Source organism: Dermacentor variabilis, chromosome 5 (assembly GCF_050947875.1).
Source record: "Dermacentor variabilis isolate Ectoservices chromosome 5, ASM5094787v1, whole genome shotgun sequence".
Taxonomy (NCBI): Eukaryota; Metazoa; Arthropoda; class Arachnida; order Ixodida; family Ixodidae; genus Dermacentor; species Dermacentor variabilis.
This window is the reverse complement of record NC_134572.1, coordinates 191,138,633-191,163,656: the sequence shown is the minus strand read 5'-3', so window position 1 is coordinate 191,163,656 and position 25,024 is coordinate 191,138,633. Positions and strand designations below refer to the sequence as shown.

At 47.8% G+C, this 25,024-nt stretch overlaps 1 protein-coding gene across 1 annotated transcript in view; it reads right to left on the bottom strand.

The window, feature by feature from the left end:
* Nucleotides 1-7,563: 7,563 nt before the first annotated feature.
* Nucleotides 7,564-25,024, bottom strand: part of LOC142583742 (nicotinamide N-methyltransferase-like) — a 134,852-nt gene continuing 117,391 nt past the window's right edge. The window contains exon 3 of the mRNA XM_075694229.1: nucleotides 7,564-8,189. Coding sequence (XP_075550344.1) covers nucleotides 7,730-8,189 — 460 coding nt within the window. The 3' untranslated portion in view covers nucleotides 7,564-7,729. The remainder of the gene's footprint in view (nucleotides 8,190-25,024) is intronic.

Here is a 25,024-nt window from a genome sequence, read left to right as displayed (position 1 = left end):
AGTTAAGGCTAAAATGCCGGGTAGTCCATGTCGCTGTGTTGGCTGCGGCAGCAGATGCCTGGTTCACCCGATTGCTTCACAATGCAAGTTGCTCATCTTTAACGGCGACTGCCACTGCAAACAGGCGGGACATTCTGTCCAATCTGTTTGTACTGCTGGTTGTCGGTCGTTGCCAGACCACCACATGCGACGAAGGCAAGCATTATGCCTTTAAGTAGGCGGCTGAATCTATCCTAAGAGACCCGTGTATGTGAATGCTCACTGTTGCCACATAGTTCGTAGCCAATGTATAATGTATTCTCTGAACATTATGCCGCGAATGATTGCCGTTTATTTTTGCTGTTATCTCACTTGGTTACGGTCGCCGTATTATGCTAGACCGACATGTGCGATGACGACGGTGAGCCGCTTAGGAGCTCGCGTCGAAGATTCCAGCGTATCTCGACATACAAATTTTATTTCTGCTATTGCACGAGAATGTACACTGCTTGTATTCTGCCAATAAAGTCGCACGGTCTGTTCACTCACTTGTGGCTTGTCTGTATGGGCGTCAGTAGAGGCTCAATGGTCTCCTGGCAATTAGAACACACCGGCTACGCGGCAGCCGAGGCATGCCGCATAGCCGGCGGGGCGAGTACGGCGCGTACGAGCGGATACAAGCAGATAAATGTATACACATGAGTGTACACGACCGGCGAAAAGCGGCCATATTGAATATTGCTCTAAAAAAATGCGCATTTCCGCTTCCTGTTTTAGCAGCACCATCTGGCGTCCACCTAGGTAAGTTCCATGCGCTGCCGCTGCTAACTTTCGAACCACTGGGGAAGGAACAGTTTCCCTTCTCTAAAGTTGTTCTTTTTCTATGGCCGGGCATAGTTGCGTTGGTTGCGTCACCGCACTCGCATTTCGCTGCGGTGTGTTTGCGGTTGTTCTGAATGTGCTGCCGCTGCCCTTTGTCATGTGAGTGTTGCGGTGTTTTGCCGTCAAGAAAACGACATTCTGTGGTTAGTTTGGGTTGTGCGATCTGTTTGTGTGGTTTTAATTTGGAAATCGGTAGTGTTTTCATTTGGCATGGGATCAAGGCGGCCACGTTATTCGTGAAGCCGGGCATAGTTGCGTTATCGCACTCGCATGGCGCTGTGGTCTGTTTGCGGCTGTTCTGAATGTGCTGCCACTGCCCTTTGTCATGTAAGTGTTGCAGTGTTTTGCTGTCAAGAAAACGATATTCTGCAATTAGTTTGGGTTGTGCGATCTGTTTGAGCCGGGCATAATAGCGTTATCACACTCGCATTGCGCTGTGGTATGTTTGCGGCTGTTCTGAATGTGCTGCCGCTGCCCTGTGTCATGTGAGTGTTGCGGTGTTTTGCCGTGAAGAAAACGACATTCTGTGATTAGTTTTGGTTGTGCGATCTGTTTGTGTGGTTTTCATTTGGAAATCAATAGTGTTTTCAATTGGAGGGCGCCGAGTGGAGGGCGCTAATCAGCTCTTCAAGTTCATTGTCATGTTATGTGAGGCGCCTGTTCAATAACGCTGTAATTAAGGAGTTAAGGGCAGTATAAGAACAAAAGTTAGAGGGACGAAATCGTGCTCGTGTGTCCCTAGCATCGGGATCGGCCGCTATGCGTGATCCTAACAAGAAAGTCGCATTTTCCAGAATGCGAAGAAAGGCGGCAAAATTGCTGTCTCTGCGCACCTTGCCGATCTCCGCAATAGAGCCGTCATCGTGGTATGTTAGTCTCCCGTTTAGCAAGAGTGTTGCAGACAAGAGAACTTGCACAAACGGGCTTTTTTTAATGGTTTAGTACTAGCACGGTATCCCAAGAGGTAAGGTCAAGTGCCCGCGCTATTCCCTAGCGCTTCAGCGCACTGACAGAATTTTGGGCGCACCATATATACCGTGCTTTTATCGTTTGCGCTTCAGGTTCTCGATTGTGTTTTCGCTCCCTTTACACACGTGATGGGTATTTCATAGTCTTACGGGGAACTTGTGTCCTATATATGAAACGGCCAAATTCAATTTTATTTGACGCCTCAAATGGTAGTAGTATATTGAGCCCCTTGTAGCTGTGTGCTTGTTATCAATTTTTCTACTTGGCCAATGGATACAGCATGTTCGCTGCATAACTTGCTTGTGGATACTGCGTACGTCAGTCGGGCATGCCCTTGGTATAAAATAACTTGTATGCTTCAGGTAGTACGATTGTTTGCAGTTTGGGACATGTGTCGGACTGTACGCTGTGCGCCCTTCGCGCTTTACTTAGTCGGCCGCCTGCCAAGTTCGTGCGGTTGCCATGTGTGCTCATGGAGTTTGCGAAGAGCTCGCGCGGTTTCTATTTGTTTTCGATTTGTGTTCTGTTCCCGCGCTTCGCATAACAGGGCTTGCCGCAGTTCTTTGTCCTTGTGCAACACATTTTCCTAGCGTACGTCTGCGCATTATTTGATACTGGTTTCACACGGGGCCCTTTTTACCGCGATCCAGTCCATTACAAGTCGAATTTCTCGGTCGTGATTGGCTCCTTTGCGTAAGCTGCGCGGGTGAGGGAATCGCATCGATAATTTCGATCTGGATCGGGCTTGATCGCAATCAAGAGTGGTTGTGTGACACCGGTATTACACATGGCTCCCACATAGGGAACACTTTAAGTTCAATGCTACTGAATGAAGAGCAAGTGCATATATGTGCCAGCGGTGGTATGTGGGCATGTCTTTCTGGTGAAGCCAATGCTTGTGCATTAAAAACATTTCAGCGACCAGCGTAGTGCATCAATGTGTCTACTTCGACAAAATGGAGCACGAGTGCAGATATCTGGGCTTACCTGTCCAAGGCAGCAAGTGTGGCTACATTGAGACCACTACCAGCATGTGCGGCTGTTCTATTTCCAGCGGGACTGCAGAATATTCAGTAGCATGCTCTCAAGCTGTTCATCGATGAAGCTCTGCCTGAACTGTGTGCCTTATATTTTTGGGCGTGAAAGTGGGGGTGAACTGGTAAACATCAGTGGAACTGTGCCTGGACTGTGTGGCAAATATTTTTGGATGTGGAAATGTGGGCGAACTGGCTAAGAATTGGCTCTGGACTACATGTGTTAAACCTTTTTCTCATTCAGAGTGCGTTTTTTTTGCTTTAGGAGACTGGAGATGTGCGCAAAGTGTGACATGTCAGTGGGCTAATTAATGTATTTGCTGGACAGCAAATTATCCTTTGCAACTTTGTTTTTGCCAGAGTGGTACAAATTTGCCTCTTGTACGGGGCGTTTTAGAGAAACCAATTACTATTTATTATGACCATTGCTTCATTTGTTACACAAATGCAGCTTCCAGTGCATTCCAGTTTATTTCCATGTTTATGTAAGTTTCTAATGTGAGGCTTGTATATTCATTTCTCACGTTCTGGAGTGGCAAGATGCAGCATTACTCAGTCTCATAGTTCACCGTACTACAGTAGTGCTTACTTATTACACTGACTCCTCCGTTTAAGTATTCTGTACTAGATTCACTTTATTGCTTTTTTGTTGTATAGTTCTTTTTCTAGCCATTACCTTCTGTGATATATCCTAAAGGAAATATTTCCAATTTTGCATTGTTTCCATTGTTTGATTTCTGTCACAGGATTGTTTTATGATGGTATGCGGTGGTAATTCTTATTGTGCTCTTTTCGAACTTCTAGCTGATTGGTAACATTGCTTGGTGAGGCAGTTACCATACGATTCAAGCTCTTGCATTTTTCAGTCTACTTCTTCCATTCGCTCCGATGTCACTTCTGGATAACTCAAGTGCATCTAATAGCACGTGCTCTTTACTATGACTAATGGGAAACTTTAGTGCACTCCATGTTTTTCTGTTCATTTTTGTATTTGTACTTGGAATTTTCGTCATGTACTAGTCAATGCTCACTTTCGAGTTCACAACAAATCTTTTCTGCGATTTTTGTCATTGTTGATGTACTTCTACTTTATTTGCATTTCTCACACATTTTGCTTGAACCTTGCATAAGCATTACATTTTAATAAAGTGTTTTTTCTTGGTCACAATGTTCTCATTTCGTGCACTCTTGGCATGAATGCCTTGGTCAGGGCGCCTGCCCAGACGTGACCATTTGTTCATTGCAGGAAGTCATTCCCACTTTGGTTGTAAGCCTTGTAGCTTACTAAAGGCGGTATTAAGGATTCATTATTTCTAACAGGTTTGTTTTCATGTGACTTGGTATAGGATGCGCCGGCCATGCGGGCAACAGTGCTTGGCACTGCGCCATGGCTCTTACAGTCATCACCGACGCTTCTACTCATCCGGGGCGCGATTGGAGATCGTTGTTGGAAACGCCCGCCTATTTTCACCTCACGCTATTGGCCTAAGCCGTGCCGACGGGTGCGGCTGACGACGTCGGCGCGGCATAGGCCAGTCGCGTGAGGCGACACTGAACGCGCGTTTTGAACAACGATGTCCGATCGCGCCCCTGGCGCCCGCGAAAATTCGCTTCAGATTATCGTAAACCTTTCAAGAACACTTCTAGACCAGCTTTTTGATAACGTCCTGAAAACGTTTAGAAATTGGTTACAAATAGTTTTGGGAAAGGGATTATTTGTGTCTTTCCCAATCCTATTTCTAGACCAGCTTTTCGAATACGTTTTGCAGACTTGTTCTAGATCGTCTGAAGAGAGTAATTAAGCCGGACATTAGCAGACATATACGACGTTTTCCCAAAGAAGTTCTCTCCTTCGTGTCTTCTTTAACCCGTTTTTGTCGTCTTCGATAAACGCTTCGAAAACGTTACGTATCTCTTTTGTGCTACCTGGGTGGGACCGATGAGCGCATGACACAAGCACCACGTTCCGAGAAAACGCGTGAACTGAGCGTGTGTGAGCGCGGAGAACACCAACCTACAGGCATTCCAAGCCTACAAAGAAGGGCGAAGGGATCTAATAATCATACCTTGGTGGTTATCCAATGAAACGCGGCATTAAGTCATGTGAACGACTACGCGCAAACCAGCCCTAAGCGTGCAAGTAACAGGCATTGGCGATTCGACTGGGTAAAGGCAGGCACTGCTCTATTCTACGGTAGGGTTTGCAGCCGATGCAGCACTCTGCTTTCTCGACATGTTCGACGAGATTAGGACACGATTGATTCGGTTACGCCTTGCGGTAGTTGGCAAGCGCAGTTGTTCCGGTGCTGCCTACCGCTTCGTGACGTTTCCTCCCATGTGCTTGTGCAGTTTGGATTGTTATTTAAAACTTAATTTATCATCTTCATTGAAAGTGTGATCTGAGTGTGGCAGCTTCATTTGCTGTCTGACATGTCTTTTCGGTAGAGCATGCGGTAAGGCCAGCCGTGCAAGAGTCAACATTCCTCTATATGGTCACGTAGTAACGTAGTACGTCTTGGATTGTGCGTGTTGCTCTCACAACTGTCCGTCATGGGACATCCAATTAAAGACATCCTTCGCAAATCTATGGGATTAAAGTTTCGGGATTATTTTGGATGCCATAACTTCAATCCTGTGGATGTCAGAAAAATATCTGAAATATGTAGTCTCAAAATTAATGTCCTCACGTTATTCACTGGACGTCCTGAGTGGGACTTGGACGTTGGGATCTCATAGGGGCGTTGAGACGTTGGTTGGGAGCACGCCGCCATCATTACAACCTTGCGCATTCCTGTTTATCTATTCGTTGACGCACAACACACATGAATGGCTCAAAAGGAAGGTTTTATTACATCTGCATACATAACGTTTATTTATATTGATAACACCATCCACGGTAATCAACAGGTGTGATTAGCGAGGACTAGTAGGAACGCGGCAAGTAAGAAAAACACCTAGCGAACTAAGGTAAGAAATACAAAGGTGCAAACGCTAGGAAATGTACAAACTAGTGTGCGCCGATCGGAAATACGACTTGGAATGAAATATGCGTCGTTGGAATTTGCAGTAAAGATGTTGCTAGTGAAAAAAAAACTTCGAATATTTAGTGGGCCTAATACGAAGAACCTAAGAGAGGCACCTTCAGATAAATTTGTGATCGCTGCACTACAGTTTTATTGGATCTCGAGAAGTAACGCAACTGTTCCGCCTCGCGTTGGTCTCCAGGAAATGTTGCCGCGGTTGAACGCGATAAAACCATTCCCTTCGAGTGATAGCTCGGTTTCGCTTGCTTTGGGAAAGGACGGGACCATTCCTATGCAGAGGTTCAACTTTTTGTAGCAGCAACTACTGCATGTACAATCACACCACAAGACAACAAACAGACGTTGCTCGGCACTCTTGGCGCGAACCCGCAGTGAACTAGGACACAGCCAGCGCTTCTGGCGATGGCGGCACGAAAGACTGACCTTGAGCCACTGTTCGTTTTCATTGCGTACGCATTAGGCAGTCAAAGTCCCAGTTTGACCTTGGCTGAGCTTGAAGGTCGTATTTACGGAACAAAGCGTTTTCAGGGTATGTACCTGGAGTAGTAGAGCTATCGCTCTTAAAAACTGACATTTCGCAGGGTCTTTTCCGCGCGTGGTTAAGAAAGGTCCGCCACTCGTGAAACTAACGGCATAAAGTTAAGACTGGAGCTGGGTGTACTTATTGACCAGTTGCAGGAAAAGCCACAGCACCACGCATAGACCATCGCGGACCTTGGTTTTACACCTGGAAAGGTCAGTGCGTCTTAATTTTTGAGCATCAGTCACAGAATGGTGTTCTCGGAAAAAAGACAGCACTAGACAGATACGAACAGCACCATAGAGGAGTGAACCCGGTCGCCTGGTGGTACCACGAGAAAGGCGAGTGAGCGTAGCATCGGATGAAAGCAATAACACGAAATGATCACTAGTGCGTCATGAAAGCACCAATTGTGTGATAGCGCCCGTGAAGCTTAGAAAACATGTGAAATAGCCGCCGAGGCTATGTAAGAACACGCATGTAAGATAGCGCAATGAGTAGAGAACAAACGCTCCTTTCAGAGATCTGGTAACCAATCCCTGCATGTTTATATAGCTCTACGTTTTAACAGGAAATTACTCGCAGAGTTTTTTGGGTTTTCTTTCAAAGTGTCTTGTCTATGCTTGACATGAGACAAACTGCCATCGGTAAGGCAGCTAGGATATGGTCCCTCAGGTCTCACGTACCCTGAGGAACTTCCGTCCGAAACAGCAATGCATATTGCGTTATAATAATGTATGTGACGGTGTGGCCTGTATCATTATCACTAGGCACAAGACGTATTCTTCCCAATGCTCTTTCTGTAGGTATCGCAGTATAAGCGCAGCGCAATGAGGAATGTCACACTTGCTTTTCATAACGTCAACATTGTGGCCGCCTAGCATGTGCGCTTCGTCAAGAAAATTTATGAAATTTACTCATGACATTAATGACAATGTTTTTGTGCGTTATAACAGCAAAGATACATATGTCAGGCATGTGCCATTCATTCTCTATACAGCTAGGACAACCAGATCGGTGCCTAGTGATTGATACCTGCGGCTACCTCGCGATCATGTACACGGGCATAAGTCAAGTTTTTGTGTTCTCGAAGCAACTTTTCACAAAGCTGCGTGAAATAAATTTTAATCGATATTTTTGCGCTGTATGCGAGCACAAATTCTCAAATGCTAAACGTGCAAAGCGTTCTTGTACATGCGAACGAAGTCCTCCGGTATGGTATCTCAACACCATTATTCCAGAGTCCTACTATCACAAGTAATGCAAAAATCTTCAAGTACCCGGTCACCATTTTCAATGCCTCACGCCGATTCACAAGTTTCACGGTGTTGCTTGCGCCCGACGATCACGTAAGTCGCTTCGTAGCTGATGTAGGATTCCATGCACGGTAGGCTTTCTTGGCTGCTCCAGTGTTCCACTTTAAGTCCCGCCTTGGTGAAAGAGCTCTTTATTGAGCCTTCGCTGGAGTTTAGAGACGAGAACGGCTTTCTGCAGACGGTGAAGGTGGAGTTTCCTGTTACTCCGCAGCCTATGAGGATGCCGCCAGGCTTTATCAGTTCCGTCAGGTTAGCTACGGCGCGCTCGTGGGCGGCCTGGTCGACCGAACCGCTGTCCAAGCAGAGGCAAGCGATAACAGCATCGAACTGTGCTTTCTCGCCGCGACCAAGCAAAACGCCAGGCTTAGCGATGTTGCACAGCCTCACCTCGCAGATTGCATTGCGTGTCCTTGCAATAATGGCAGCTGCGGCACACTCTGCGTCCCTGTAATTAGAAACATAGCGGCCATGTAGGAACAGTAAAATGGTGGCGGGCTGACTGATGTTTTCTTGGCGCATTTGAAGAACAAGAAATTGGCAAATCCCACGCTTGTATGCGGATCAGTGTTAACCGAAGCCTTGGGTGATGTATGCGCAATTGGTAAATTGGGTGGTATGCAAACGGCAGCTAATGACTGAAATGCTTGCAGAGAGTGAGGTAATCGTAATGTTATTTGAGGCAATTAACATTTTCGTCATGCTAGGCCAATAATTATAATAACTCCTTTTTAAAAACAATTAGGCAATGGAACCAAAGTCCATAAAGACGTAGTAAAGATACCTCATAATAATGTCTTTATTCATCGTTGTAACTTGTGCTATGTGTATTATAACTTTTCATCGCATCACTATTTTCATATTGTATTAAATGCATAGTAATATCCCGTTGTTATATTCTGCTTTCTGTGTTCATATTCCTTTCAAGCAATATGTTTAAAGTATGGGCGCTATAACGTAAAACTATTCCAAACTTTTATGTTCTAATTCTGCAATCAGCCCTCCGCCATTGTTCAAAAACTTTAGTGGACCACTCCCACCTCACCTGTCTGTCACGCGACGTCACGAAAACCGCATTAGCACCCCATCTGATATGACGTGTACAGACTGATTATGCATTATGTGACCGAACAAATGAAAAATGATTATTTCTAATGCGACGCATTTTTGCCATTAGCCCTCGGCTAATGGTCAAGAGTTTTCGGGCTGCACCCACTTCACCTGCCTGTCACGCGACGCCACAAAATCGCAAAAGCTCACGGCGTCGAAGTGATGTGTACGCGTTAAAGAAGCAGTAATATGCCGAACAAAACTGAATTTTCTTCTGAATAGCCGCAGGCTGCCCCGTTCCGAAAGGAATAAAAAATGGCTGCCGCCGATCGCTCAGCCACTGGCTACTCGCACCTGCCGGAGAGCGTGGGTTTATTTGCGTGTAATAAAACTTTTTGCGTGGCCGTGTAACGTTTTCGAGCACTTTCGGCACGTTTACGACCTCGTTCTGCCAGCTATTCTTTGCTGAGGATCCGCTTTAGCGTCATTAAGCTTCCGTTGCATGCCGCCGTGATTGTCGACGAGCCACCGTAAGCTAAGTAAGAAGAAGCGGACCAATCACAGACGCCGGTACCACTCTCTTCATCTGGTTGTCAATTTTCAGTGCAGTAGCTCGGCCTCATCGAATCCCTCTCCAATTGAGCGTGCTACTCGCCTCTTGTGAGTCAATTAGACAAGATAAGCCGCTCAGTGTAGGCAATGTTATTCGTTTTTCAAGCAAACAAAAGTGACCACCCAGGAACGAGGAGAGCGTTTGATTGGTCTGTTGAGACAACCATGATGGTGGCAGCCTGATGATTGCGTCGGCGGTTGCACAAATTTGACGTCAAGAGATTGAAATAAGAACATTGGAATGATTTTGCGTTATAGAACACGCAGTGCGAACAAAGCTACGGGCAGCCGACGCACCAAGATTCTGCCTCCAACGCAAATCACTCTCGCGATACGGCCGCGCGCAGCCGCCACAAGCGCAGTTGCAGCCGGAGTAGTGACGAATGCATAATTGTGAAGGTGTCACGACATTACACTAACGAATAGCGAGGAAGGAGTGACGAAACAATTTAATGACATTTGAATGACAATGACAGACGGATGACGGCGGCGGAACGAAGACGATCGAACCAAGACTACGGAAGGACCACATCTGCGGACCACATAGTGATGGCACGCCACCGACGGCCCGCCGTCGAATGCATCATTAGGACGGCTTCACGACTGCATGACGACGGCTCCATGATTACGAAGGCTTAACGACGGCATGTGAAGAACGAATAACGACGAAAGAGAATAAGCAACGTTATGACGAAAATTGAAGTGCTGCGATGTAATGACGACGATGGAATGACGATGGTAAAATGATGTTAAGGGCCCACGACGGGTCTGACAAGGACAGAGTGAAGACGATGTCGCCACGGAGGCCTGAGGACCACGGCGTGGCCACAACGGAATTACGGCGACTGACTGGCGATGATAGAGTGCATAATGACGTAACTGTCGACAGCGGAGTGATGACGATTCAACCACGAGTGCTTGAGCACCACGGTATGGCCACAACGAAATGGTAACAGCAGCATGACAGTGACGGCATGCTTACTAATGCGTTACGTTGGGTTGACGACTGCACCACAACGTTAAGGAAACGGAATAATAAACGTGCGACAAAGACGAATGTGACATGTGATCAACTAAAGGCGACAAAGCAATTACGACACAGTTGTGACGACAGACTGTATCAGCTCTCTGGTCTGCACTAAAGACAGACCACGAAGGAATCACGGTGACGACTAAAATGGTGTTTTGTTGGCGATCATGCTTGGGTATATTATTTGCCGCCCCTAGTGCCTTGCACCATGTCCAACGTTAGCCTGCACTATACCCGAGACGGCAATCGTGCAAGACAGCAACCAGCAGGCTCAATGATGGCATCAGTACTCGACGCAAAACCAGTGCCACATAACCAATGTCCCAATTTGTTGTATAATTTGCAAGATACCAGCAGCCAGCACCCAAAAAGCGTGTAGAAGAGCGAAAGAAAGCATCGCGTTTGTATTTTTTCTTGATATAAATTTTATTGTATGTTTGCATCATGTAGTTGTCAAGCTCATCTTTATTCGCGCTGATGATTGAAAAGATTCAGAGAATGTGTCAAATACTTTTTTTCGCTTCTGTGATTGTTATCACCAAGTGTTAGCCGGCCGCGTCGTGAACGCTGAGAACCTTCGAGAACAAGTTAACTTACCATCATAAGAATTCTAGCAGTGATCTCTAAACCATTGAGGTTGTCCAAAAAATCTGACTAGTTTACTTCTGCATAGACCAGGCCTCGCCCCTGTATTCTAAGCGAGCAATCCCACCCCAACAAAAATAAATCTCAGCCTTTGCTGGATATATTCCACGAGAGGCGTACTAGAAACATTCAGGAAGCCCATAATACGTTTTTTTTCTGTTCTCATGCGACATTTCATACTATTAAATCAAAAAGGTATCGTGTTATGATCAATAAAAGATATAAATCTTGGAAATCGCGAGATAAAATCGACACGCGCGCACTCGGCATGGTGAAACTGTCATGCGATCCAATTTTCTACGCAAGAACGACTGCAGCGCCGGCGCTTCCAGTGGTGAGCCTCCCGCCCGACATGTCCAGCATATGAAAGTGGTTCACAGCAAGACAGACTACAAGTAATTACGAGTGGACGAACAAGGAAACCTCAGTTTCACGGTGATTCCTTGTTCTGTCCAGAAGTCTCCTTGTCGAAATGTTAGCTTTAAAAATATTCATTGCCCTGCAACTGTTCAAGTCTTTGTATATGGAAGCCCTAGCAAGTTCCTGTGCTTTTTTAAATCCTTGCGCTGCATGACAGTTTAACTCGGTTGAATTTTGTTGCTCTTAATAATGTCTCTAGAAGAATGACGAAAGAAGCTGACCTGCCTAGGTTTCGCAGTACCTCTTCACGACAATGGTTTGTGACTATATTGCAAGCAGATCCCAATAGAAGCGGAAGACGTTTGCAATGGGTCGAATATGTCCATACCGAACCACCCAAAGAAAACCTTTAGAAGACTTAAAGAAAAAAAAATCAGTTCGCATATTTTAATGTTGCGGCGTTGACAGTCGCGGCACGTTGTCACACAGTGGAACACACACTGAACGATGGAACGTGAGATACAAATTCTCGAAGTGGGTGTCAGATTCATTCTACAAGGTAGTCAATCAGTGAACGCAGCTGTAAGGTTGGAATTCGGCTGCTGGGTTAGACCAGCGACTGCCAGAGCAACAGGAAAATAGCGTTTTTTAAAGTTTGGTGCTGCCAGTGCCGACCGGAGTGCGAGACAGACAGACCGCGCGGTTATGTTTTTCCCGTCTTATGCACGATTGAAACATCGAATTATTTGAATTGAAGGCTCTATCGAGTCCATCCAGAGGAGCCTTTGCATTCTTCAGCTAAGAGAGGAATAGTGGTCGTTCACCGCACATAAGGTTTGGCCGTCTAGGTAATGTCAGAACTTCCTGATCGCCCACACGGTGGCCAAACACACTCACAGTTATTTCTCTACACAAATAATAGATTACGAGTGGCATACGCAAAGATCCGTTCGGCACCTTATTGCAGATGAACAAAAACAGCACCATTTTCAATGTTATCCGCATCAATGTCTAGTTCTCTATCGGTACATGAGTCAAAGTGTGCCAGAATTGGTCTAGACTGCAGACGAGCTTGGAGTTTGCGTAAGGCGTCTTTCTGTTCTTGTTCCTCAAGCAAAGAGAACGCAGTCTTTCGTGAGCCCATTGAGAAATTCAGCGAGATGTGGATAATGCTCAGTGAAGTAGCGACAGTCGGCACAAAGTCCCAGAAAGCGGTGGACCCCACGTTTGTTCGTAGCGTCGGGAAATAGCAAGAAGCAGTAGTTTTCACAGGGTCAGGTATCATTCTAGCTTAGTGACTGCGTGTCCAATAAATTTGGGCTGACCGAAGACAGTTTTATTGGAGAAACCTGTGCCCACCAAAACGCGCTACATTCAAAGCACAATGACAGCGGCGAACACTGTTGGCGAACGTCGAAATCTGATTGTGCGGGTCAAGCGCATTGGCTTCTATGTATGTGCGACCGAAGGATCCCTAGTAATTGCTGGTGACCGCGTGTCTCCCCGAAACCACTACAAAATTCGCATCGCGCATACAATAAGATTACACAAGGTGAGGTGACAACAAGCAACGGATAGAACCATCGATGAGATTTAAAAAAATAAATTATGGGGAAGCACATGTCAAAACCGCGATCTGATTATGAAGGACGCCGTAGTGGTGGACTCCAAAATTGTTACCACTGGGGGTTCTTGAACGTGCATCTAAATCTAGATACACGGGCGTATTCGCATTTCACCCCCATCGAAATACTGCAACCGTGGATATCATTCGAGAAACTTCCGATACACGCAGGCGTGTCCTGCGCTGAGCGATACCGTTTAACATTTGTTATCCGGTGAAAGGCTGTCTTCGGAAAAAGATTAACAAGTACGCATGTGAAATTGCCTCTCTTCAAGAACATCCCGATGCTGCAAAGATAACAGGACAGGAAAAGAAAAGAACTTAGTAAAGAAAAAGTAACGAAGCAACAAAGAAACGAATTTCCAATGTTCGTTATCGCTGGTAGAAGGGCTTAAGGCACACAATATGGGTTATTCAGGTCAGGAGCGGGGCTGTTGTGATTGCGAAATGCCGTCTGGCACGACCTCATAGTCCAGTGGGCCATTGGGTCGGATGATCTTGTTGAGTCCGAAATAGCGGCGTAAAAGCTTTTCACTAAGCCACCACTGGCGTACTGGGGTCGAAAAACAAACACGATCGCCGGGCTGTCGTTCCACGTATCGTCGCCGGAGATAGCAGTGCCGGCTGTTGGTCCCCTGCTGATTCTTGATGCTCAGGCGGGCGAGCTATCGGGCTTCTCGGCGCGCTGGAGGTACTCTTCGTTGGTGACGTGCGGCAGCATGGCGTTGAGAGTCGTTGTCTGGTTCCTTCTGTAATCCAACTTGAATGGTGTGATCTGCGTTGTTTCTTGCACGGCCGTGTCATAAGCGAAGCTTGCGTGCGAAGGATGGCGCCCCACGCCTTGTGTTCGACGTCGACGTACATTGTGAACATGTCGGTGAAGTCTTGTTTACGCTCTCCGTAAGACCATTTTACAGTGGATCGTAGGCAGTTGTCCTCCTGTGGCTGGCCTCGCTGTGCTGCAGATTCGCTTGCCTGAGCTCCGCAGTAAAAGCAGTTCTTCGGTCGGCGATAAGAATTTGCGGGTCAGCACATCGTAGCAGTGTATTCTCGACAAAGAATTTGGCCACTTCGGTCGCACTACCGTTATTCAGGGCTTTAGTTTCTGCGGAGCGGGTGAAGTAGTCGGTAACCACGTCGATCCACTTATATCCTTATGTTGACGTCGCAAATGGTCCCAATAAGTCCATCCCAATTTGTTGGAATGGTCGTCAAGGAGGTTCGATTGGCTGTAGCAGTCCTACTGGTCTTGGTGGTGGTGTCTGGCGTCCGAGCATGTGTTGGCGGGCTGGCGTCGGCATGTGTTGACGTAATGGGCGACGCGAGTGGTTAGGCGCGGCCAATAGTACTTGTATCCTTGCAAGCGTACAGGAAAATCCGAGGTTGTCGGCTGCCTAATCATCATGCATGGCATGCAGTGGATCTCTTGCCGCAGTGCCACAGGCACAACGAGAAGGTAGTTAGCGCTGACTGGGGAGAAGCTTTTTACGAGAATGTCGTTTTGCGGGGAAAATGAAGACAACCCTCGGCACATTCCTTAAATAAATTAAAGGAGCAATTGTATTTCACTTATGTTTTTAGTTTACTTGATTACGGTTGTACCTGTTGGGATTCGTACACGGCTGATCTCACGGAACAACTTAATAGAGTGCAGAATAGAGCATCTAGGTTTGTTCTTAATAACTATAGTAGAAAATTAAGTATGATAGAAAGTAAAATTACGTTATCGTGGCAAGCATTGCAAGACTGGCCAAAAAATCTGAGGTTGAAAAATTTTCACGCTGTCTATTTAAAAACAGATTGAGATATATATATATATATATTAAGTCGACTACTTGTACGTGCTTGTACTTGTACGTACGTCGTTGAGACGCGACATTGCGCTCAAAGTCCGCGAGTTTCCTTTTACGGGTGACGTCTTTAGGCATTCTTTTTTTGTTCGATCTATAAAAGAATGGAATGCTATTTCGGCTGACACTGTTAATATCGAAAACAATGACGCATTTCATCGCGCTTTATGTATGTGATCACTAGTTTCTTCCTTTAAAGTGCAATCTCCCTGCTGCAATGAACGCATGGGCGATGCAAGTATGTAATAAACAAACAAACAAACAAACAAACAAACAAACAAACAAATAAATAAATAAATAAATAAATAAATGCCCCAGAGACAACGTCCCTGTTTCTTTCCAAATACTGAACGAGGATTTTTACTTCCGAGTCTGCTCGTTGTCGCTCAGCGAAGTCTCTCGCACCTGTAGTACCTAGGAAGGAGTCATCTTCGTCGTCTTACGGTTACGGGTCAGTGAGGGCGCGTGATACGCAGTCAACATCACAGTGCTCGCGTCTGGATTTGTAGACGACGGTGATATCAAATTCCTGGAGTATGAGACTCCAACTTGTGAGGTGTCCTGAATGTTCCTTTAAGTTTGCCAGCCAACACAAGGTATGGCGGTCGCTTGGGACTTTGAAGAGCCTGCCGTAAATGCAAGGACGAAATTTCATGGTAGCCCAAATGATGACAAGGCTTTCTTTTTCCGTCGTTGAATAATGGGCTTCCGGTTTCGACAGCGACCAACTAGCGTAAGCAATGACTCTTTGAAATCCGTCTTTCCTCTGGACTAGGCAACTTGCGTCTGTGTGGATTTTGCTGTCGGCGTCTTCATCGAAATGAACGAGTACTGTTGGTGACTGCAGGTGTCGTTTAAAGTCTTGGAATACTTCGATTTCCGGCATTTTCCACTTAAAGTCGACGTCTAACTTCGTGAGAAAGATTACTGGCTCGGCGAATCACGAGAACTTCTTGACTGAGTGCCTCTAACAGGGACACACGCAAAGAAATATGCGGACTCCTTTGTTGTCGGTGGGCTGTGGAAATTTAGGGATGGCAGTTATCTTCTGTGGATCCGGTGGCCTCCGTATTTGCCGATGAGGTGGCCTTAGAACAGAAGCTCATCGCAAGCCAAGCGGCACTTTTCCGTCTTCATGGTGACTTGATAGCCTCTAGTATTGTACCAAGCTGCCTAAGGTTATTGTCGAAATTTTCGGTGAAGACGGCATCCAAGTAAATGAAACTGATCTGCCACTTCGACCCTGCTACCACCGCGTGCATCACGCGCTGGAACCTTGCAGGCGTCGAACGCATGGCGAATGGCATGACCTTGAACTCAGAGGCCGACCGGCTTGATGAAGGTGGTGTTCTGGTGCCTTCTCTCGTCGATTTCTATTTGCCAGTAACCAGACTTGAGATCCATCGACGAGAAGTACTTAGCGTTGAAGAGCCGATCCAATGCATCGTCGATCCGTTGGAGAGGGTGTACGTCCGTCGTGATTTTGATCAGTCGACGATCACCGACGCAGAAACGCAGGGTTCCGTCCTTCTCCTTTACCAAGATTACAGGAGATGCCCACGGGCTTTTCGATGGCTGCATGACGTCGTCGCGTAGCATTTCGTTGACTTGTTGCCTTAGAGCGTCACGTTCTCAAGTCGAAACTTGATAAGGGCTCTGGCGGAGTGGTCGACTGCACTCTTCGGTTATTATGCGATGCTTTGCAATTGGTGATCGTCGAATCCTCGATGACGCCGTAAAGCACTCGTATCATCGTAGGAGACTACTGAGCTGTTGCTGATTATTTAGGAAGAGGCTTGAATTTATGTCGAAATCTGGCTCAGAAGTCTGGATTGCGCGAGCCGCTTTAACTTAAGTACTGTCTATACATGTATCTACATCTCTCTCCCTTCTTTCTCTTCCCATTTTCCCTTCCCCCAGCGTAGGGTAGCCAACGCTGGTTAACATCCCTGCCTTACCATATTCCTCTCTTTCGGCTCGAAAGCTGTGGTCGTCAGGGTGGATGCAGCAGAATCCGAGATGATAAATACATTGCTGGTTTCCACAATTTCTTCGAGGTGTGCGATCGTCGTGCCCTTGTTGACGTACTTGAACTCCTTGCTCCTTGCTGTCAGCATTAATTTCGCTTTTCCTTCGTGCTGTAGATCGATCCCTCTTGCGACGCAAATTTCACGAACGCGACAGTAGCCGCTGGCAGCGATCGATGACGCCTTCTACGTCTGCGGGTATTTCGGTGCCCACGGGAATGAAAATGCTGGAACGAAACCGGATGCTCACATGATCTTCGAGCGCACGCAACGCGTGGTGACTGGAAGTACTCTCCGGCGGTATCGCTTGGTCTGTGGACAGCGTTATCGGTATCGACTTCAGATCGATGATTGGGCCGTGTTGGTTCAGGAAGTCCCTGCCGAGATTGACGTCTCGTGAACACCGTTGGAGGTTAGCGGAGTTGGCAGGGTAGGTCCCATTTTGAAACGTAATTTTCGTCGTGCAGACTCAAGTCGGCGTTATCAGGTGTCCTCCAGCTGTCCGGATTTGAGTGCATTCCCATGCAGTCTTAACTTCCTTCAACTGGGCGGCAAGGGGTCCACTCATCACAGACTAGTCGGCTACTGTGTCTACTATTGTGGTGACTGCGTGGCCATAGAGGAGCACGTGGAGGTGGTTCTTTGTGGTGTGTTACAGTTAGGTCTCGGCGTTGGATCACGGCTGCATCGCATTGTTCTGTAGCTGATACGTCTCGTCGTCAGGTCTTCTTTAGTCGGAGGATCCTTGGCATCAAGGCTTCGTCGGGAGCGCAGCCTGTCCTTCCTACGTCGTCGAGATATATTTTGTAGTGTCATCGTCGTCGGCAGAGGATCTTCAGTATTTCGACGTACAGCAACCGCACCTCCATCGGTTGTTTCTTTTAGTTTTCCAGTTATCAGCTTTTCCACCGGCCACGGGTTGGTCGTGTGTATGGTTGGTGCTGTGGCGGCAGGTAGCGTCCTGGTGACGGCGAGCGCTAACAACGTCGGGGTCGCCCCTGTGTCGCGGCAATGCAGTCGGTGATATCATGAGGCTGTCTGCCAAGCTGTGGAGGCGGCGCGTTAACAGCGAAGAAGCCTTGCAGACCCAGGTCGTGGTATGGGCACCGGCGGTAGGTGTGGCCTCCTCCGCAGTGGTAGGAGAGCGGGCGGTGGTCTGGAGCATGCCATATAGCTGTCTTAGGTAGCTGCACTGGACCACAGAGCTGCTCCGTTACCGGGCCCTGACGCGGGCGCGTAGGTGGAGTGTGACGGTGGGCTACGCAGCATAACTCATCGCTTTCGGCTGGGGCAGCTGCGATTCGGAGACTCCAAGTGACTGCTGAATCTCCCCTCGGACGATGTCAGCAATGGATGCTACTTGAGGCTGAGTGGAAAGGAACACCTTGTGCAGCTCTTCGCGCACGACAATTCTAGTAGTGTTTTGGAGCTTGACGGAGCCTAGTGCTTGAATCTTGCTCTTCGGCGAAAGCATTTGACGGTTGCATTGGCGGGTGCGCATTTACAGCGTTTTCTTAATCATCGTCGCCTCTGTCAGAAATTCAGCTACGCTGCGGAGAGTTGCCGATAAGTTCGATGAAAAGTTCTTGTTTTACGCCCCGCATGAGGAAGCAAAATTTTCTGAGCATTGGCGTCGCGTTTTCCGCACAGCTTGCGCTCGCTCTTTGCGCACGACGCTGGAGAAAGTCTGCAGGGAGTTGCAGCAAAATAGTTCTCACGCTGTTAACGTGGTTTCACGATTCTGGAACCACATCCTGGCGGCGTCTTCCAATGAAAAGAAGTCATGGGGCAGCTTGTAGTCGCTATTCCAGTTAAACCTAACAACCCTTTCATACTTTTAGCGCCAGTTTCCCGACTCTTGAAACGTTGATCAGCGGAAGATCGGTGCCTCCCTGGGCTGTTGCAGCACGATGGACAACGCTGGGGTGCCATTCTGGTTGTTGACATAGTGTCAAAGATTGGAGTATGATTACTTGCACTCTCCGAAACGTACGGGATGGGGCAACAACTAACAAACCCTGCGTGTATTTATGGATGGATCGACTTCTGACAGGCGATAAGGTGCACACCTGATCGACCGTGGACCAGAGGCATGAGACAAGATTCGGCGAAAAAAACAAACACTCAATTTAATGAAATAAAATCATGCCAGCGACATGATTAAAAAAGAATAAGCAAACTGCAAGCAGATGATGCCAAGCTTCGCGGAAGGCGTGCGGGTCATGCAGAACACACTCACACGACAGAAAGCCCACCACTTGTGAATTTCTAACACACGCGAATTAATAAAAAAATACGTGGTGCAAACAAAAAATACACGCGACAATAAACGCGGTAAGCACTACAATAACAGAACATACAAAATGAACACACGATGAATATTTAAATGAAAGATAAAGCGCGATTAAAAAAAGAGTTAGGCGGGAAGTTCTGAGAGCAGGTTGGGACACGAGGATTATCTGTGGCGTGTTCGCCGAGGCCCCGATCTGAAGAAGTAGCGGGCTGGTGCTACCTCGCTGCCGAAGATCTTGACATACTTGCACCGTCTGTCGATCTACCGGCAACGACTACGGCCTGGGGGTTTCAGCCTGCCGACCAAATCTTCAGCTGTATCTCGGTGCATGACCACGCCACTTCGTCTCCTAAACCACTCTCCCCGCTTGCCGCGGCTAGCTCGTTCTCGTCATGCTGTGGTGACCCACGTGATCAACCGGTCCGGCGAGGTCACGAACAATGCGGAGCTTTCCTTCCTATGGCTATGTAAGCGACGCTGCTGCTGCGGCGGCAATAATGGCTATCTCGATGGGGGCGCGGGCACGTACTTCGTGACACTTGGTTACAATCTTTCCAGTTGTCAGAGGAACGCGGTCTACGAGAGTGGCGGGATGTTTTGGCTGGGAGGACTTCATAGTTGACAGGACTTCGGCGATGAAAAACTATGCAGCGTCCAAAGAATCAGCCCAATAATTTTTATGAGCGGTCTCGTTGACGTATAGGGGTCTAGATATGCGAGATCTCCCGGTTTGTATGCTGCGTGTCGGTGGCGTATGTTGTATCGATGAGTATCTTGACTTTGTCGAAATAGAATTCTTTGCCGTGCAATGTGCCGCGCTTCTTCGGCACGCTAAAGAAAAGCGCCTTCATCTGGTGGGGTCGTTTCAAACGAAGTTGGTAGGAGCACCACGTCGACAATAGTAATGACGTCGCGTCCGTAGACAAGACGAAAAGGAGGAAACCCGGTGGTTTCTTGTAGCGCAGTGTCATATGCAAATGTCACATACGGGAGCAGTTCGTCCGAATTTTTATGATCGGTGGCGACATAGATGGAAAGCATATCTGCAATTGTTTTTGTTAAAACGCTCAGTTAACTCGTTGGTCTGCGGGTGATACGCAGTTGCTGTACGGTGAGTTGTTCCACTCAGCTGCAGAATATCTCGGACCAACTGCGTGGTGAAGGTCGTACAACGGTCTGTGATGACGACAGTGGGAGCACCATTTCGAAGGACGATACTTTTGACAAAGAAATTGGTTACATCTGAAGCAGGAGTTCGCTGAACGACTTGAGTTTCGCAGTATCGAGTGAGGTAATCGGTCGCGCAACAATTCAGCAGTTATGGGCCGAAAAATTGGGAAACGGGCGAAGTAAATCCGTCCACACTTCCTCAGAAGGTAAACAAGGAGGTTGTGCAGGCCGAAGAAGACCGGCTGGTTTCATTGGTGGAACTTTGGGTCGTTGGTAATCTTGACAACTTCTGACGTACTGCTTCACGGGTTTGGCGAGTAACGCACAAGCAGGCGCTAGGCTTTGTAACGCGGTGACAAAGTCCTGAAATGTTTCCCCGGGTTGTTGCTTTCTGTCCCTGAAGATAACACGATGCACCAGGGGATTGGTGCTTTCTTCATAATGTCGGTCGAAGAGGCGAAGAATGTCTTCGAAAGTTGCAGTTGTCAGGTCCGTTTGCGACGCCAGGTCGTAGTAGAGACGCTGCCCCTCGAAGCCTAAGTTACTGGGTACAGTGGCTTTCTTCCTCTCGTCTTGTAGTGCCTAGCATGCGGTCGCCTGGAGAGACGTGCAAAAAGAACGCTTCCTCGTGAGCCATGGTACCCAAAGAGTACCGGGGAATGCAAGAAAGACGACACGGGGGTGCGAGCGCCATGCTGGGCACCGAGAACAAAGGCGGGGGAGTTGACGTTGACGGAGAAGCAGCCGTAGTTGCGGCGTCTTGCCGGAATGCAGGAAGCAGGAATAGGACGATAAAGGCAAGTAGTAAGCAGTAGAACGGTTTACCTTGTCGCTAGTTTGTAGTAGTTTCGGCGGGGCAGCCGGCCGCGGGACCTACGGCTTGAGACCGAACGGCCTTGGCGCAAAGCACCGCAATGAAGAGCCGGACTGCTCGACTCGGGCACCAGACAAAGAATGACTTTATTCTAGCGAGGGGAAACGCAGCAGGTACACTTACTAACAGCGCCTGGCGCTGACTGGCGGCCTGGCGTAACGATTCCAAACCGAAACTAGAAGCTGACACTGGATATCCCATCAAGCTGGAAAGCGGTTTCGGTAAGGTGAAAGTTCCGTTTGTATAGGGCGTCGCTGCGTAGGCTGAAAGAGGACAAGTGACGCGCGAACTGCCGCGTAGGTTGCTGGGGGCTTCCTTCAATATATTCAACCGAGGGTTGCAGCTCGGTATCTTGTCGTGGATGTTGAGCTAGATTTATTAAAGACGGAGGGGTACAAAGGCAATTGGCACAGCCGTCGTCAGTTTTAGTGGTGCGAGTTCGACGGGGGCGCGGGAGAGACAATCGACATTGGTGTGTTTGTGACCAGACTTGTAGGCGATTGTTATGTCAAATTCCTGCCACCGAAGGCTCCATCTTGCGAGAGGGCCTGAAAGATTCTTGAGATTCGCCAGCCAGTAGAGGGAGTGGTGGTCGCTGACTACACGGAAGGGGCGCACGTAGAAATAGGGCCGGAACTTCTGAATGGCGCACACAAACGCCAGACATTCTTCTTGAGCTGCTCCGTAGATTTTCTCAGCAGCAGACAACGTGCGGCTAGCATAGGCAATAATGCGTTCAACGCCAGCTTAAAATTGTACGAGTTTCGCTCCGGGAACAACGTCACTAGCATCAGTATGCACTTCTGTCTTGCCCTCTGTGTGAAATTGACCAAGGGTCAGTGGTATCTGTAGACGTCGCTGAAGGTTGTGGAAAGCATCGGGTTGTGCCGGGCCTCCCACAAATCTGACGGCGTTTTTGATGAGTCGTCGCAGAAGTTCGGCAATCGCGGAAAAATTGGGCCCAAAACGGTCGTAAGCCCTAAAAGTCGGCGCACATCGCGCTTTGTCTTCGGTGTCGGGAACAGATCAACTGCTGTGGCTTTGTCGTGGTCAGGGCGAACACCGGTGCTACTGACAATATGACCCAGAAATTTACGCTGCTCGTATGCAAAGTGACATTTTTCGGGCTTCATAGACAGGCCGGTGGTAAGGATGGCCTGAAGAACCGGCTCAAACGTGGTGGAAAGAACAACTACATCGTCCAAGTAGACTAAACACGTGTGCCACTTGAGGGCAGATAAAGCTATGTCCATCATGCGTTAAAATGTAGCCGGAGCGGAACACAATCCAAAAGGGAGGACCTTAAATTCAGAGAGACCGTCGAGTGTCATAAACGCCGTTTTTTCCTGGTCCCGCTCGTCAACTTCAATCTGCCAGTACCCGCTACGCAGACCCATTGAAGAGAAGTACGGGCATGTCGCAAGCGAGCGGAACAGTCGTCCCCCTATTCCGAGGAAGGGGATAAACATCTTTCTCGTGATCGTGTCCAGTTTGCGATAATCGACACAGAATCGCAGTGAACCCTCTTTCTTCTTAACTAGCACAACAGGTGAAGCCCAAGGACTTGTCAATGGTTGAATGACGTCATCTTCTAGCATTTAACTTCATGGCGAATAGCTTCCCGTTCTCTCTGCGACACGCGGTAAGCGTGTTGGAGAACAGGTTGGGCGGTCAGGTCAGTGATGATTCTGTGTTTCGTTAAAAGAATCTGCTTGACCTTCGACGTGGTGTCGAAACAGTCGCTAAGTCATGATAGTAGAGTGAAGAGCCTCTCCTTTTAGGGTTATTTCAGCTGTGGATCGACGTCGATGTGGCTGGTCAAGTCCACAGCGCTATGTTCCTGAATTGAGACTGTCGTTACCGATGGACAGACGTTGGACTCGTCCACTGCTTCAAAGTATAGCATGGTGGTATCCCTCGAAAAGTGATTGTATTCGCCACTGAAGTTAGTAACTACGATCGTGGTTCGCGCGTTTTGGAGCTCTACGAGACATCTTGCCGCGCTGACTCCTCGATCCAGCAAAATGGTGAGGTTACCTTCTGCGATGCTCCCTCAACCTACTCAACGAGGACGAACATGCTACTTCGAGGCAGTAACGTCACGCAGTCATTGACCACGCGTGAAGCTATGCGATGATGTTTACCCTCCACACTCGAATCCGACGAAATATAGTCAAGAACAAGTCACGCAGATTAATGACGGCCCCACATTCATGCAGAAAATCCATGCCCAATATAACAAGTCGAGAACACTGTGGCAGCACAAGGAAAGATGCTACGAAGGTCGAAGTACAAATTGCAAGTCTGGTGGTGCATCGTCCAGAGGGTGACACCAGGTGTCCCTCCAGCCGTGATCAGACGTGGGCCGTCTGTCAGCGTCTTGCGCAGCCGAGTGGCCAGTGGGGCACTCATAACTGAGTCCCGAGCTCCCGTATCAACAAGTGCAGTCACCGGATAACAGTCAACGGAAACAGTAATAGCAGCTGAAGTTCTTTTGGCAGTTTCGAACGAAAGCGTCAGTGGTACGTTGCGAGGGGGTGGTGTCGACGGAGGATATTTGACGGTTTGCGTGAATGCGGCCTCACCCCCGGAAGTCGCCGCTCTCATTTTTTGCGGCGCGAATCAAAGGCGAATCGAGCGCGGTTTGGTGACGTGTGCCGACGAGGTGATGGCGACCGTGACTGTCTTCGATGCGAGACAGGAGGAAGACTGTTGCTTTTCATGTATTCCTCGATGCGGGTGTTCGCCATAGCGCGGGCAACGGATCTCCGGCTGGTATCCCCGCTGGCCAATCCGTCAGTACTGGCAGTCGCGATACAAGTGTCCGGCCTCCCAGAGTGGTAGCACACCAGACTTGTCCAGAACGCGCCACACCATGGACTTGCGCGCACCATGATGTGTGCACGACTCTGCTGCTTGAAGACTCGTGCGCTGGATTGGACTTGGGAATGGTTAAGGAATCCCAGCAGGCAGCTGCTCGACGGCGTAGAAACCCGAAGAGCATCCGCGTACGCAGTGGCGTACCATCTATCTCTCGAGAGGGGGGACGGCAAACCGCAAACTATGTGATCTCCCTCTCTCTCTCTCTCTCTCTCTCTCTCTCTCTCTATATATATATATATATATATATATATATATATATATATATATATATATCGCATGCTCGAAATGCTTCGGTCAGTTATATTCAACAAGCATAGGCCTCTTTTCAATAAGACATTGTGAACCACGGGGGCCCGAAAAATTATTTCAGTTTGAGTTTTTTTCTTACAACGACATTAAACCTAAAAATAATGCAGGGTCTTAAGTAAATGAGTGCCTCACAGAGGTCCCGGATACCGCCCAGTAGCAGCAGTATTATTCGTTCTGCTTGCTGCGCTATACTGTTTATACGAAGTGTTATAATAATAATAATAATAATAATAATAATAATAATAATAATAATAATAATAATAATAATAATAATAATTATGGAAAGATACAAGTACACAAAGGAAACAGGGAGGGAACAAGCTGACAACTGCCACCGAGAGGGGCACAACGCACAGCGGACATAAAAAATGCACATTTGATACAAGCAATTTTAAAAGGTAAACAAAGAATTGTGCATAGTGTTTAAGTGTACAGCATAAGTGTATCGAAAGTTTAGGTAATATTATTCAACAAGAACGATCAACATAACTTACTTGCAATATTCACAAGAATAAAAGGCAGGAGATGTTCGCGAGCTTGAAGAATTACAACCCGA